The sequence below is a fragment of the Pagrus major genome, chromosome 19 (genome assembly GCF_040436345.1).
Source record: "Pagrus major chromosome 19, Pma_NU_1.0".
NCBI lineage: Eukaryota > Metazoa > Chordata > Actinopteri > Spariformes > Sparidae > Pagrus > Pagrus major.
Genome location: NC_133233.1, coordinates 21,502,876 through 21,517,847, shown reverse-complemented (window position 1 = coordinate 21,517,847; position 14,972 = coordinate 21,502,876). Strand labels below are relative to the sequence as shown.

Sequence of the window (14,972 nt, the reverse complement as noted above, 5' to 3'; positions counted from 1 at the left end):
AAGGCTGGAATCCAAAAGTCAGAACTGTTTATACACCATGTATATATGTAAATGTGCGTTTGTGTTTGACTAATTTTTGCACTTTTGCCTAGATGTCTTTGACTGTTTCATTCTAATAATATATTTGTTATTCAACTTCACCTGATTTTCCTGTTTTTGAGTGATGCAATACACACTTTCACCACACAAACTGACATTTATTTCTACCACAAACAATATTTAATTCTTCACAGCTGTAGTGAAGTGGCCATAAAAATCTCAGGCACATTCAAAATCCTCAGCTGATACAATCATAATAAAAAATGGCTAGATACCATTGAAGGTAAATGAGAATTTGCTTTGAGTGAAACAGCTCTTTAAGGGCAAGATGGGTGACATTCACTGTGTATAACAATGGCCACGAAGAAAGTAGCAGCATCATGAAAGATCAAAATATAATCTTTGCAGGCATGATCAGTTTTATTACATTGTATTTCACTACCACCATTGTAGTCCAGTAGGTGGAGGTATTACACGTGTAAACTGGGCTCCTAGGAAGCCCTTGATTCAGATGCAGCACCTTAAAGCTCAACTGAAGTTTGCTGCTGATCACATGGACAAAGAAAAAACCTTCTGGAGGAAAGCTCTGTGGTCAGATGAAACAAAAATTGAGTTGGTTGGCCGCAATGAGCAGCAATATGTTAGGAAGAAAGCTGAGGCCTTTCACCCCAAGAACACCATGCCTACTGTCAAACATGGTGGTGGTAGTATTAGGCTGTGGGGCTGTTTTGCTGCCAGTGGAGCTGCTTCTCTAAATAAAGTAAATGGTATAATGAAGAAGGAGGATTATCTCCAAATTCTTCAAGAAAACCTAAAATCAGCAGCCAGAAGATTGAGTCTTGGGTGCAGCTGGGTGTTCCAACAGGACAATGACCCCATTTACGCATCAGAAGTGGTTAGGGTTGGTCAGCAAGGGGGTTCATGTCGGCCCTGTGATGAACTAGTGACTTGTCCAGGGTGTACCCCGCCACTCTGCCAATGTCAGCTGAGATCTGCTCCAGCCCCCCATCGCAACCCTGTAAAAGATAAATGAATGATTGGATTTCATGCTTATAAAAGGCAAGCCTTGTTCCTAGTTCAATTTTTTTTTTCAATCAGGGCAACAGCTCTAACAAAAGGAGAGAAAATACCCCAAGTGTGAAATCCTTGTTACTTTGAATTCATGTTGTGTGTGTATTGTATGGAAATGCCTTTAAAGTCAATATTAAAGCAATGAATAAATGCATAAATAAATAAAAAAATATATGCATATGAAATGCATCCCGAAATACACAAATTCTCGTGAAATAAATAAAATTTGTCCTTTTAAAAAAACATTAAAAACCTATATTTTTATTTATTGAACTGTATTGACACACTTATTTATATTTTCAGCTATTTCTATATTTATTGCCCCATTTATTTATTTTGGGATTTATTTAATAGGCATACTTATTTATGTAATATGCATATTTATGTATATGATATTGACTTGAATGGCTTAAATGCAAAACAAAACAAGCTGATCACTACAATAGGTACACCTGTACAATCCAACCAATTCAACATAAATTGAATATAACTATATAACTAAATTCTACTATTATGAAGCTTATACATTTTGTTTACACTGTTAGAAAGCTAATAATTGTACTCTAATATTTAAGAAACACCTTTTGTTAATAACAATAAATTACAATAATAATACATATTGCTTTACATAAATATACATCTAGGTTTATGTCGGGAAAAGTACCCGATTGAGGCAGTGTTTTGATGAAAACTATCTTTAAATGTTTTGCAGCCTGAGGCAGCTGTGGGCTGTTAAACAACAACCTTACAAAACCTGATGTTTTGTAACATCGTGGCTGAAAACGTGACGGACTCGGCGGCTCTGGCAGCAGCAGCAGCAGCAGCAGCAGACCGGAGGACGCTGCTGTCTGACACACAGGACTGTCGGTGTTTCTCACACAAATACTGCTGCTACACTGAAAACAACAGTCATGTCTACCTCCCGCACAGTTATCTGTTTACTACGAAACGACTTACGTCTCCACGACAATGAGGTAAGACTTTAAGATAAGGTAAGATTTTATATTTAACGTGACGAGTCCGTTTAGTTATGAAACACGACGCTTTTTAACTTTAAAACCTATTAACACCTATTAAACTCGCAACTAAAACGTGTTTGTTCACATAACGCGTGGTGTTTGTTTGATATTTACCATTTGCGAGAACATTTGCAACACATTATGTATGTTTGCTAGAAGCATCAAGCTAGCTTTGTTTTGCTAGCAGCGACAACCATGTTACTTCCGGGTTTTTTTTATCCCTCGAGAATAAAAGCCTCCTCTGTAAAGTTTTATTCACAAAAAGAATTTAAATGAGTCACAAAATTTTTCAAAATAAAAGACCGAATTTTCCAAATACAATTGTTTTAAAGCAATATGCATTTGAATTTGCAGGTTAGGTTTATTGAACTATCGGATGAGAGATGGATATCTTTTGTTTTTCTTTTAATCAAGAGTAGATCGGAGTATTGAGGCCTATTTTCAAGCCAGAGAAAGGCAGTAAATGCAACATCTTGGATGCAATCTACCTCTAAAAAGTACCAACGAAAGAAGAAAAAAGCATTTGCACACTTGTAGTGACCTTTTAAACATTAAATTACATGCTCATAGAACCAAATGTGCTATTTTAAATAGTTCACTGCCACTCTAACCATGCCATGACTTTTCCTAAGAGATGATGTTATGTATGACCCGTACTGTATTTGTCGCCTGCAGCTTTTCCACTGGGCTCAAAGAAATGCAGAGTTCATTGTCCCACTGTACTGCTTCGACCCCAGACACTATGTGGGAACGTACAACTACAACCTGCCCAAGACTGGGCCTTTCCGCCTGCGCTTCTTACTGGACAGTATCAAGGACCTCAGAAACACATTACTCAACAAGGGCAGGTAACTAAACTGTTGTTTGTTGACTGGTCTTGCTGTATATCTACTGCTTTACTTACAGTTCAGCTCTGTCTTTGTTCTATTTAGAAGGTTTGAAAGTGATTACAAGCTTATAATTCATGCTATTGTTACACATACACATGGTGCAGACTTTGTCCTCAGCTTTCTAGGATTTAACCAGTACAGATGTAACAAGATCAGGACTCACCTGGGCTAACAGGAACAGCTGACATGATGTTTTTCTTTTTTACTTTTTGTCTGTGTGTGACAGCAACCTTGTGGTGAGACAGGGTAAGCCAGAGGATGTAGTGGCTGATCTCATCAAGCAACTGGGCTCTGTCAGCACCGTGGCTTTCCATGAAGAGGTAGCTGAAGACACTTAAACTTATTGTCACTGCTTTATTATATTGTCTGGTGTTTTTTTGACACAGTTTTTCCCCTCATGTTTCAGATAACTTCAGAGGAACTGAACGTCGAGAAAGGAGTGAAGGACGTCTGTGCACAGATGAAGGTCAAAGTTCACACCTGCTGGGGGTCTACACTGTACCACAGAGACGATCTCCCATTTCACCACATGTCCAGGTGACCAAACATCCAACTTCTGCTGAACATCCTGTTTCTGGCAATCTTATGAGAAATGAATAAGAAGAATTGAGTGCTCAGAATATCCTCTAACCTTTCCTCCTGGTTTGTTAGGCTGCCCGATGTGTACACTCAGTTCAGGAAGGCAGTGGAGACCCAGAGCAAGGTGAGGCCTGTGTTCCCAACCCCTGAGCAGCTAAAGCCTCTTCCTCAAGGGCTGGAGGAAGGAGCCATTCCTACAGCCGAGGACCTGCAACAGACAGGTAAATTACACCAACAGTATGTCTGTGCACTGTGCAAAAAATTTAATTTTCACTTGAGAGGACTGGTGAATATGTTTCATTTGATATGGCAACCTTTTAACTGACTATATCAAGAAGATAAACCCATGACTTGTAATTAGTGTTCCAGGATCTGTTACTAAATTCATTCTATCACAGTACAGTTACTTATCAGATGATTGATTGCTTGATATATTTTTTGATTCAATGTAAAATATTTGATGTAAAATAAAACAATCAGTAAAATAAAAGCTATCAAAAAACAAGTCAAGTACAACAAAATTAAATTGGAAAGAACTGTGAACCTTTTCAACAAATGCAATAAAGAAATAATAAAGGGCATCTCAGGTGACGTTGCGGTGTAGTGCAAAAGAAATGCCTTGAGTAGTGTAACAAAGGCAGTAAAGTTATACACTACTTTCTTTTAAAAGTTACGAATCAGTGGGACAGATGTCTGCACATTTATTTTCTGTGCTTATTAAATTGACTTTCATGTAATGTCTTGCTGTTGTTGCATGCTGTTGGCAAATAGGAAGCTCAAAACAGTCATTTTATGCAGCGCCTCTATTGAGTAAATCCACTCTGCTGCTGCTTTGACATTTCAATAGACAAACTGCTGAGCATTGATTTCCTCGTGCCAGATTGGCTCCGTTTCCACGTAAACGCTGAAGCTTTTATGATCTGTTGTGTCTTCATTGTGCATCAGGGAGTGTTAAACATGACTGAGATGCTTCTGTTTTATTCTCACAGAGCCCGTGTCTGATCCTCGCTCAGCTTTTCCCTGCAGTGGTGGTGAAAGTCAGGCTCTGGCTAGACTCAAACACTATTTCTGGGACACTGTGAGTACAACTGCCATTAGATATGGCACATGTGTTATCTACGTTCCTGTAGGTGTGATAAATATACATTATGTGTCTGTTTTGTAGGATGCAGTTGCGACTTATAAAGAGACTCGTAATGGCTTGATTGGTGTGGATTATTCTACTAAATTTGCACCTTGGTGAGTGATCATTTCTTCTGCCGGTGAATGCGTACTAAATTTAATGTTCCTTGTAAGTAATCCCTATTAATATATCTCTAACGGTGCTCTAATTCTGCAGGCTGGCAATGGGTTGCATTTCACCCAGGTATATTTATCACCAGATCCAGCAGTATGAGAGGGAGCGAACAGCCAATCAGAGCACGTACTGGTGAGTCTGGAGTTAGAAAGGACAACAATACTTAAAGGTGCATTATGTAGTTTTTGGGAAGAAATTTAAATCGGAAGAGAAAAATCTTCATTCATTGATTTTTTTTCATGCTTAAACAAACTCTCTGTTTTCATGACTGAATAAACAAACCGACCTTATAGGACAACACAATTTCATACTGTTTTACTTTGTTTATGTTTGGCGGACCCTGCCACCTTTCTAGCTTCAAACAATGTTCTGTGGACATTATTTTCCCTTGAGGGAGGCTTATTTATTCAGTTATGGAAATGATAAATATCTCTTGAGTTTGTATTATTACCTTATCATTATTGTAAATATTACCTTTCTGAGTTTCTGAATTTATTTTCCAAAACTACATAGTGCCCCTATAAATGTGTGAAACATAAAACAATAGATACTGTATAATAGTCCCATACTGTGTCAAATATTGGAAGACTGATCAGTTTTCAATGGAAATGAAATATATTCTATCATAGGCCACTATTTAGTCACAAATAACACAAATTTGTCTTCACTTTCTGATCTTCATTGCTGTTTTCCAGGGTCATTTTTGAGCTTTTGTGGAGGGATTACTTCAAGTTTGTAGCTGTCAAGTACGGAGACAGACTGTTTCAGATCCAAGGTAAAATGAGCTCAAGCTATCAACTAATTTTTTACATTTTTTTTAAACAATACAAATAAATCTAAAGCTAATTGTAATTTTATCCCAGGACTTCAAGACAAACCTATTCCATGGAAAAAGGACATGACGCTTTTCAATGCATGGAAAGGTTTGCACCATTTTTCCCCCTCTCATTGGCCACAAAATATACTAAGTATTGTCTTTAAGAGGTGCATTTAAAGTATTTTGAATTATAGCTGAAATTATTTTTCATTTGTAATTACAGAGGGACGAACAGGAGTGCCCTTCGTGGATGCCAACATGAGAGAGGTGGCAATGACGGGCTTCATGTCCAACAGGGGGCGGCAAAACGTTGCTAGCTTCCTCACTAAAGATCTGGGCCTGGATTGGAGGATGGGAGCCGAGTGGTTTGAATACCTTCTGGTAAGTAATGAAGGCCAGGTTTTGAATCAGTTCATAACAAATTATTTAATGCATTTTTTAATTATCGAGATTTTTTTGAAAAGCAGAATTACATGTTTTAGTCTTTTTTTATTTATATGCAAAGATGATGACACTTCCCCTCATTATTTTAACATTTCCTCCAAAGATTGACCATGATGTCTGCAGCAACTATGGCAACTGGCTGTACAGCGCTGGGATAGGAAACGACCCCAGAGAGAACAGGAAATTCAACATGATCAAGCAAGGCCTCGACTATGACAATAATGTATGTTTGAAAAGATGAAGATGCACGGATCGTTAGTTCCTTCCTAGTTATCCGTGGCTTGCCATGGTTTGTGTTCATGATGGTTCTGCTGTCACATTATGGTAGTGAAACTAAAACTGTAACATGGAAAGTTCAGTCATTGATTGAGTAATCCCTTGGTTGCCCATGTGTCTGCTTCAGGGTGACTATGTGAGGCAGTGGGTTCCTGAGCTGGAGGGGATCAAGGGAGCTGACGTGCACGCGCCATGGACCCTCAGCTCTGCTGCGCTGTCTCATGCTCATGTGTCCCTCGGTGAGACCTACCCTACCCCCATCGTCATGGCACCAGAATGGAGCAGACACGTTAACAAGAAACCGGTGGGTGTTTGAGAAAAGGGAAGTGGATAGTTTGATTTTTTTTTTTAAACCCTGATGGCTGCAAACAAAAGTGGTGGGATTTAAGAAAGAACATTTTTTGAGGTACTTCTACTTGAGTATTTCTATTATTGTATTTTATACTTCTACTCCACTACATTTATTTGACAGATAGATTACTATTTTTAAGATTCAGATTTTGCTTAAACAACAGATGATAAGCCTTAAAAGTATAATGTTTTGTTAAATATGAGATCTTTTTAGCTTGTTAGCCATTACAAAAAAAATGTGTCATTTGTCTCATTTAAGAGTTTTTAGCAGTTCCACAGAAGAGAGATTTTTCCTCTGAACTCCTCAAAACGTTAAATTTATATAATTGTTCAATGTCAAAGAGGTCAAATCGTCCAGTATTTCACAAAAAATTCAAAGACTAGAGAAAAGAAAAAAGAATACAAATACAAACTTTGATTACAATTTGTAAATTGTTAGCCTGTTAATCATCTCATGGGACCCCCCAGATTTAAAAAAGGCTGCACCTTGTACAGCTACAACAGTGAAATGCTACTTAAATATTAATGCATATGCATTGACTGTCTAACAGTGTAGCATATAATTACATATCGGTCACATGAGACATTCTTCTGCAGAACAAGTACTTTTACTTTTGATACTTTTTAGTAAGTTTAACTAATAAGTATACTTTACTGAAAGGTTATTTGGATATAATTTTACGTAGATTAATGATTTGTATAATAATAAAAATAGTACATCTGACAGAGACATCACTCATCCTATTACAAGACACTGTTATTGATGACACTCATATTTTAAGGTGAAAAAGTTGCATAATGTTGCTTTAAATTTTGAATACAGGACCTTCAAATGGAGTGTTTTTTACAGTTTGGTATAGTTACTGTATGTCTTAACTATAGCAACTGAATATGTTCTCCACCACTGGCAATCAATAGTGGTTTTAATTTATGGTACATGGAAAGGCAATGTTGTCTCATAAGCCACCACTATAAGGGCAAACTTTTGTTTGGTGTTTTCCAGAGTGGCACAGGGCCTTCCCCCAGAGGAAAGAGGGGTCAATCTCACACACCCAAACAACATCGCGACAGAGGCATCGATTTCTACTTCTCCAAGAGCAAAAACCTGTGATCTGAAAACACTTGACATGTGGACGGATGCTCGGGGGACAGAAGCTTAGGTGATCCAAACATGGACTGTTGCTGTAAAATCTGGTTCACACACTGACGCGTGAAGTTGATTTGAGGAAATGTGCGGTGCTACTTGAATATTTGAAATTAACCGATGTGTTCTCTAGAAAAGTCGACCTCATAAAAAAACCTTTCATGAACTCATTTCTATTTCCTGTTCTCAGCTGCAACGACACTGAAAGCCACACTGTGGTTTCAGTTTTGAGCAATGAATTAATTATAAGGAACGAACTGTCCTCTGATGCTTTTATGCAGATTGTTTTTCTTATCTTATGCCTTTGGATATGTTGCTGTTGTTTTTTATTCATTTTCAGAGATTGCCTATTTGTTCCCATTGAAAAATAAAATTTCTAAATGGAAGACTTTACGTCATGTGGTTTTGTTACCCAATGCAGGAAATAAAACCTTTTTCAGAATTAGAATAAATACTGAAGTCTTGATTTTAGTTTACTGTTCTACAGTTACAATAACTATACTTGTTCTATATATTGATCAATGTAAAAGTTGTAGAGTTAGAATAGTTTGCAACTAAGGTCTACCTGTAAAGACGGACTAGTGAGTAGATGAGTCTCTGGTGAGTCTGGAGTTAGAAAGGACAACAATACTTAAAGGTGCATTATGTAGTTTTTGGGAGGAAATTTAAATCAGAAGAGAAAAATCTCCATTGATTGATTTTCATGTTTAAACAAACTCTCTGTCACCAACAACACAGTTTCATACTGTTTAACTTTGTTTGTATTTGGCGGACCCTGCCACCTTTAAGTATGGAAGCCCTAAAGGGCCATGCATTCATACATTTTATTTCCTCCGTTTTCCCGTGATAACGAGTTAATTTCATTTGTTTTCTCGAGATCTCGAGTTATTATCTCGAAATAACAACTGCCGTTTTCCCGAGATAACGGGATAATTTTCTCGAGATCTTGAGAAAACGAAACGATAGTGTAGTTTATTAAATCATTGCAGGAAACATCATTCAGTGTAGCAATGTCAGAGGAGCACATATCTTTTCAATCAAGGCCTGACACAGGCTGAAATAGCATTATGCTCACGATGTCGACGTTAACTACATAGCTGACCAGTTACGAGGTCCTGGGCGTCTCCATAATCTCAGGCCTATCATATCACAGTCATTATCTCGAGATCTCGAATTAATTATATCGTTATCTCGGGAAAACAAAGTTTCGTTATCTCGAGATCTCGAGAAAAATTATCCCGTCATCTCGGGAAAACGGCAGTTGTTATTTCGAGATTATAACTCGAGATCTCGAGAAAACAAATGAAATTAACTCGTTATCACGGGAAAACGGAGGAAATAAAATGTATGAATGCATGGCCCTTTATTATTTAAGCACACTTTAATGTGTAGAATTGGTGCAGTTGCCCTTTAAATATGCTGTTATCGAAAGGATGGGGGACTTGGAAAAAACTTTCAGGGGGGGGTGTTTACAAGAAAAGGGAACTAATTCTATTTTAGGCCAACATTTTCCTGTGGTGACAACTGCTGGCAGCCATTTCACTAAAGTAAAAAAATAACTTTAATCAACCGGAAGTGCACTTTTGTTCCCAGACAGTGGTGTCTGTCAGTGAACAGGACACCTCCTCCCCCCCTGTGTGTGTGTGTGTGACGCAGTCCGCTGCATCACTTCCTTGTTCTCTCGTCAGGTAACTCTGAAGCTGCTCACAGCTCCACATCTGTTGCGACAAAAAAAAAATATGTTTCTCACATTTTAACCGAAGTTTGACATTTCACGGAAGTCTCCGGAACACTTTTCCAACATGGCCAGCTGCTCGGACTCACAGGTGGACCTGGATACCATTCCTCTCATCGCCCTCAATATGAGCCTGAGGAAAAAGTTGGGACTGTATCTGAACCCCAGGAACATGGTGGCCGCGGACTGGATGGCCGTGGCAGAGACCATGGGCTTCAACTACCTGGAGATAAAAAACTACGAGGCGTCCAGGAGCCCCACGGAGACGTTGCTGGAGGACTGGCGGGCCCGCCACACGGACGCGACCGTCGGGAAGCTGCTGTCTATCCTGGAGGAAGTGGAGAGGAAAGACATAGTGGAGGACCTGCGACCTTTGATAGGTGAGTTGGCCTCATCTGAGATTTTCTCTCTGTTCGCTTATTTGCCTCATTTCAGTGGTGCAGGTTTGTGATATTCACTCATTTGTAACTTCCGCTTTGTCCCCTTGTACTCCAGGAAATGATTCAACCTGGACTCCAGTGTTGCTACAAGTATTCATGTACACACACATGAGTCAGAATACATTATGTCCAAACACAGTTAATACTCATAAGATGAAAATAACAACTTAAAGGGGCTCTATGTAGTTTTGGAGAAGAAATTCAAACTCAGATTTTTAATATTTACAATATTAATGAGGTAATAATACATATTTTTTTCCCCCATAACTGATAAGAGGAAAATAAGGTGCCAAGAACACTGTTTGAAGCTAGAAAGGTGGCAGGGCCCGCCACATATAAACGGTTGCATAAACTTGTACCTTGTACAAAGCAAACTTTTTCCAAAACACTGGTGTTGCCACTGCAGAGTCCAGAGATTATACTTCATGGTCCTTCTCGGAGTAGCATATTGTTTTGGGCAATTTACTGCCTGAATTAATCCAGTTATGCCAGAGCTCTTTGGAGGGGATTAATCAGTATTATGAGGCTTCTGACCACGTCCCTCACAGAAAATGGGGAGAAAGTCTTTTCACAATTTGCTGGGTAACATCGTCAATAACACATTGTTTGAACCAGTCTGGGTTGAATCCACAAGTTAAAGGGGCCACTGTGTAGTTTTGGAAAAGGGTTATTCAAACTCATTTAATATTAATGATATTAATGAGGTAATAATACAAACTGAGAAACATTCATCTTTTCCATAACTGAATAAACAAGCTGTTCTCAGAGGAAAATTAGTTTCCAACAACACTGTTTGAAGCTAGAAAGGTGGCAGGGTCCGCCAAATATAAACAGTTGTGTTGCCCTTGAAGGTCAGTTTGTTTATTCAGTTTATTCAGTCATGAAAACAAAGAGAGTTTGTTTATTTAGTTTGTTTCAGCATGACAAAAATCAGTCATGTCTCTTCAGTGTGCACACTTATGTATTAATGTCTTGTTTGCACTTACACATCTTTTTTACCTTTTTTTTCTGGCACTAGATGAGAACGTCAGGAAGTACTGTGAGAGTCTGAAGAAGCAGGCAGAGCCCCCGGTTCAGGTTGCCGAGGTAGACAGCTGTGTCCCCCTCACCCCAGAGAGGGTTGGTATCACCCTGGAGGATGACCCCGAAGGTCCGTATGTGTGCATCCCGTACTTTTGTTTTCTCGTTTTAAAGAGTATATATGGATAGGACGCAGGGCCAAAGGTTAAACACACATTGTTTTTGTTAATATACATAATACCAAAAAGAAAAATGCACTCCATCCCCTGTCAGTGATAAGTACGTAACTTCTGCGCAACACAACTAATCATTTCATCTCTAAATGAGTATAAGATTCTTCCGATTGAAGCAGAAAGGCTGCGTTTTTTCACTCCTCTACATTTATCTCACAGCTCTGCTTACAAGTTACTTTTCATATTAACATTTTACACACACAGCTGTGATCAAAAACAATAAAATAAAATATGATGACGTGCACTTGCAGTATATACAGAAGTTGAATTTATCTAACCAACTATAATAGTAAAATGCTGATTAGATGTTAATATATCTGACAACAAAATGTCATGTGATATGCATAATAAAAGCATGAATGTGGCCTTTTAACATTATTGTTCTTATCACACGTTTTTCTGACAAAACTTAAAGCAACATTATGTAGAAATTGAGTGATTTGGCCAGGGTCAGGGAAAACAATGCCACTTCCTCTTCTGGTTGCGCGATGTCAGACACACTTCCATTTCCTTGAGAAATTGAGCCCAGTGGTAGACTGAAGCGCATAGTGAATGCAAGGTTTATAGTGAACCAATCTATATGCTGATGATATCATTTTAAAAAATATATATTTTACAGCCATTGCAATGTGCAAATAGTTTGTACTTCATAATGATGAGTTAAAGCAAAAGTGCTTCTTCCATCAATGGTGATAAGAAAGAGCTGTCATGTTAGAATAAACAAGATAAAATGCATGATATGGTTAACGATATAAATGTATGACTTCGTAATGCTTTGTAATGTGTTTGCTCTCAAGTCAAATTTGAGATTGTGACATTATTTGCTGCGGTAAGATATCGCACAGGAAAAGCTCCAGCTCGTCTCCTAATCTGACGAGTCATCTGCAGCTCTCATCACATGTCCGCACTGCTGCACCGTTCAACTCCCCTGCACAGCTTTGTGGTTCCCATCATTAATGCTCATGATACTCTTCTGTGGAAAACTATATTTATCGCATGTCCTGGGTTGCAAGCTGTTGTGCAAAACAGGCCTCATAAAGAGGAGTTCGGTTGTGTTGCTGACATTAATCTAACTGAATTGAATGCAGCCCCGGAGCTGTTCGATGCCTTCATCTGCTACTGCCAGAGTGACTTCGAGTTCGTCCACGAGATGATCCGGGAGCTGGAGCAGACGGAGTACAAGCTGAAACTGTGTGTGTTCGACAGAGATGTCCTCCCAGGCTCCTGTGTGTGGACCATCACCAGTGAACTCATTGAGAGGAGGTGGGATGTCCACGCGTGCTAACCATGTTTACTCTGTTGATGTGGCCTTTTTACTTTAAAGGAAAAGTTCATCCAAAAATAAAAATTCAGTCATTGTCTCCTCGCCCTCCTGCCGATGGAAAGTCGGGTGAAGTTTCCCAAGTCCCCAAACAATATAGCAGCATTCTCCTAAAAAACTGAAGGAGATGGAGACTTGTTTTCAATTGTAAAAAAACAACCCAAAAAAACAACCTCAATCCAAGTCTCTGGAAGCCCTGAATTTCCAAACTGATTTGAAAAGACGTTATTTACATTCTCTTTAAGCCAAAATTGTCATTGTAGTTGCTAAGCTAAGAGCGTCACTTCGCACCCCGTCCGAAGTGAGTGCATGAGCTCGACCACTCGTCGAGGCCAGGGTATGGAGCTTTTTTATTTTATTTTACTTTTTTAATGTATTTATTTATTTTTTCATTTTGACTGAATTCTCATTTTCATGTGAACTTAACCTTTAAACCCACTGAAGATCAGTACAAACAAATAGGCCAAAACATGTGGCTCTATGAATAATCTGTGTGGACAAATACATTGAAAATGGAAAGTACCACGGTACAAAAAACATGAGAGTTTCAGTTGCGGCAGAAAGCTCAACTATGACTATAGATATAGAAAGCCACTTGAAAGCAAGTGTGTTCTGTCATACCACACAGCCATCCTTCCTAAAATCTCCCTCATTTCTAACTCTCACGTTTTGCGCCAACTGTAACATGTTCCCATGTGTGCAGGTGTAAGAGGATGGTGGTGGTGATTTCTGATGAGTACCTTGAAAGCGATGCCTGTGACTTTCAGACCAAGTTTGCTCTCAGCCTTTGTCCTGGCAAGTTACATTTGTACATCCTCTTCCTCTCTGACATACAGTCTATCTGTGCATGCTTGTAATTTACCTTTTTTTGAATTATTATTTCTGTTGTTTCAGGAGCGAGAAATAAACGTCTCATTCCAGTGAAGTACAAGTCGATGAAAAAGCCGTTCCCCAGCATCTTGCGCTTCCTCACCCTTTGTGACTACACCCGGCCTTGCACCAAGAGCTGGTTCTGGGTACGGCTGGCCAGAGCTCTCTCGCAGCCATGATCATGGACCGGGCAGTTAATGGTGTTTAAAGGTGCCTTTTTATTCCATCAAAGGGAATATTGAACAATGGGCAATTGTTACAGGTCAAGTGTGCGCTATTGCTTGTTATTCACAATGCAGTTATAATTTACTGTGTGAACACAGCACATATTACTATGCAACCATTTGCGTTTCCTATGTAGGTCACATCGTGATTTCTGAGCAGTAGCGTTATGAAAATCAAGCTGTACATGGATAGCAAATATCAGCAAAAGTTCTAACTGCACGTATCTATTATTATGTTATTAAAATGTCAAGAGTAACATAGGATGTGCCTGTGTTCTGTAAATATGTGAGGTATATTGGAGAAGAGGATCTGATTGTGTTTCAGGCAGCATGTACTAAATGTCAGTAAAAGCTGTTTTTTGCGTGTGCTGGCCACTTCCTCTTATGAGTTAGCCTCTAAATGAGATTGAAGCGAAAGAGGAAGAGATGTTGTGATTGTGATACTTCCAGTTCAGTACGTTTAATTTTACTAACTGCTGACACCTGCTTTTCTCTCACACTTTCTCAATGTGTCACCATGATGTCTGACATTGGACTTTGTATTTTTGATATGGTCTTTTTTGACCAGGTTTTATAAAATGTGAATTTATTCTATCATGAATGAATGCTCTGAATATTATTTCCTCAAAATAAATGTAATACTTTTTTTCAATTGCAGTATTATTTTATTTAAGAAGGCACTTTGAGTTGCCTTGTGTCTGAATTGTGCTATACAAATAAACTTGCCTTGCCTAAGAAATTCACTACAATACATCATTCTCCCAGGACGGACAGACATGCAATTGATGTTGCATGTACAGAACAGAACAAAAAAAAAAAAAAATTTACAAATTGCATATAGACAGAATATCTGATACAAATTATAGTATATGTAAAGTGTGTGGATCCAGGAGTCGACTGAACAGGCCGAGGCATCACCAAGTGGTGTCCGAGCTACACGACCTCCCCTCCACTGTGGTGACCTGGAAGAGGGCAGGCCACACAACATAATAAAAAGTAAAACAGAAAAGATCAGAGTGAAGAGGCATCAAATTTTACAGAAGTACAGGTATAAGGAGATAGTAAAACAGAGGAGAGCAATGATCCAGTGGAGCCCAGGGTATGACGATCCATAGCCGTCAATATGTGAGGCAGCAGGAGCCAGGAGAGGCAGATGGTCCCAGGGGCCTGTGGTCCATCAGAAGGGAGCCTAAATGAAAAGA

The 14,972-nt window shown here is 38.9% G+C and overlaps 2 protein-coding genes across 2 annotated transcripts; both read left to right on the top strand.

Moving 5' to 3' along the window:
• The first annotated feature begins 1,885 nt into the window (after positions 1 to 1,885).
• Positions 1,886 to 8,369, top strand: cry-dash (cryptochrome DASH). Its single transcript, XM_073488272.1, has 14 exons — positions 1,886 to 2,084; positions 2,805 to 2,977; positions 3,246 to 3,339; positions 3,426 to 3,556; positions 3,671 to 3,819; positions 4,588 to 4,676; positions 4,764 to 4,837; positions 4,938 to 5,027; positions 5,591 to 5,670; positions 5,759 to 5,818; positions 5,936 to 6,093; positions 6,260 to 6,379; positions 6,560 to 6,736; positions 7,787 to 8,369. The coding sequence occupies exons 1-14, from the start codon at positions 2,022 to 2,024 to the stop codon at positions 7,892 to 7,894; spliced, it is 1,566 nt and encodes a 521-aa protein (XP_073344373.1). The 5' UTR covers positions 1,886 to 2,021; the 3' UTR covers positions 7,895 to 8,369.
• Positions 8,370 to 9,590: 1,221 nt separating this feature from the next.
• On the top strand, positions 9,591 to 14,418 carry myd88 (MYD88 innate immune signal transduction adaptor). Its single transcript, XM_073488459.1, has 5 exons — positions 9,591 to 10,042; positions 11,121 to 11,252; positions 12,444 to 12,618; positions 13,380 to 13,471; positions 13,571 to 14,418. Exons 1-5 carry the CDS (start codon positions 9,730 to 9,732, stop codon positions 13,723 to 13,725), a joined length of 867 nt encoding a protein of 288 aa, XP_073344560.1. The 5' UTR covers positions 9,591 to 9,729; the 3' UTR covers positions 13,726 to 14,418.
• Positions 14,419 to 14,972: the final 554 nt, after the last annotated feature.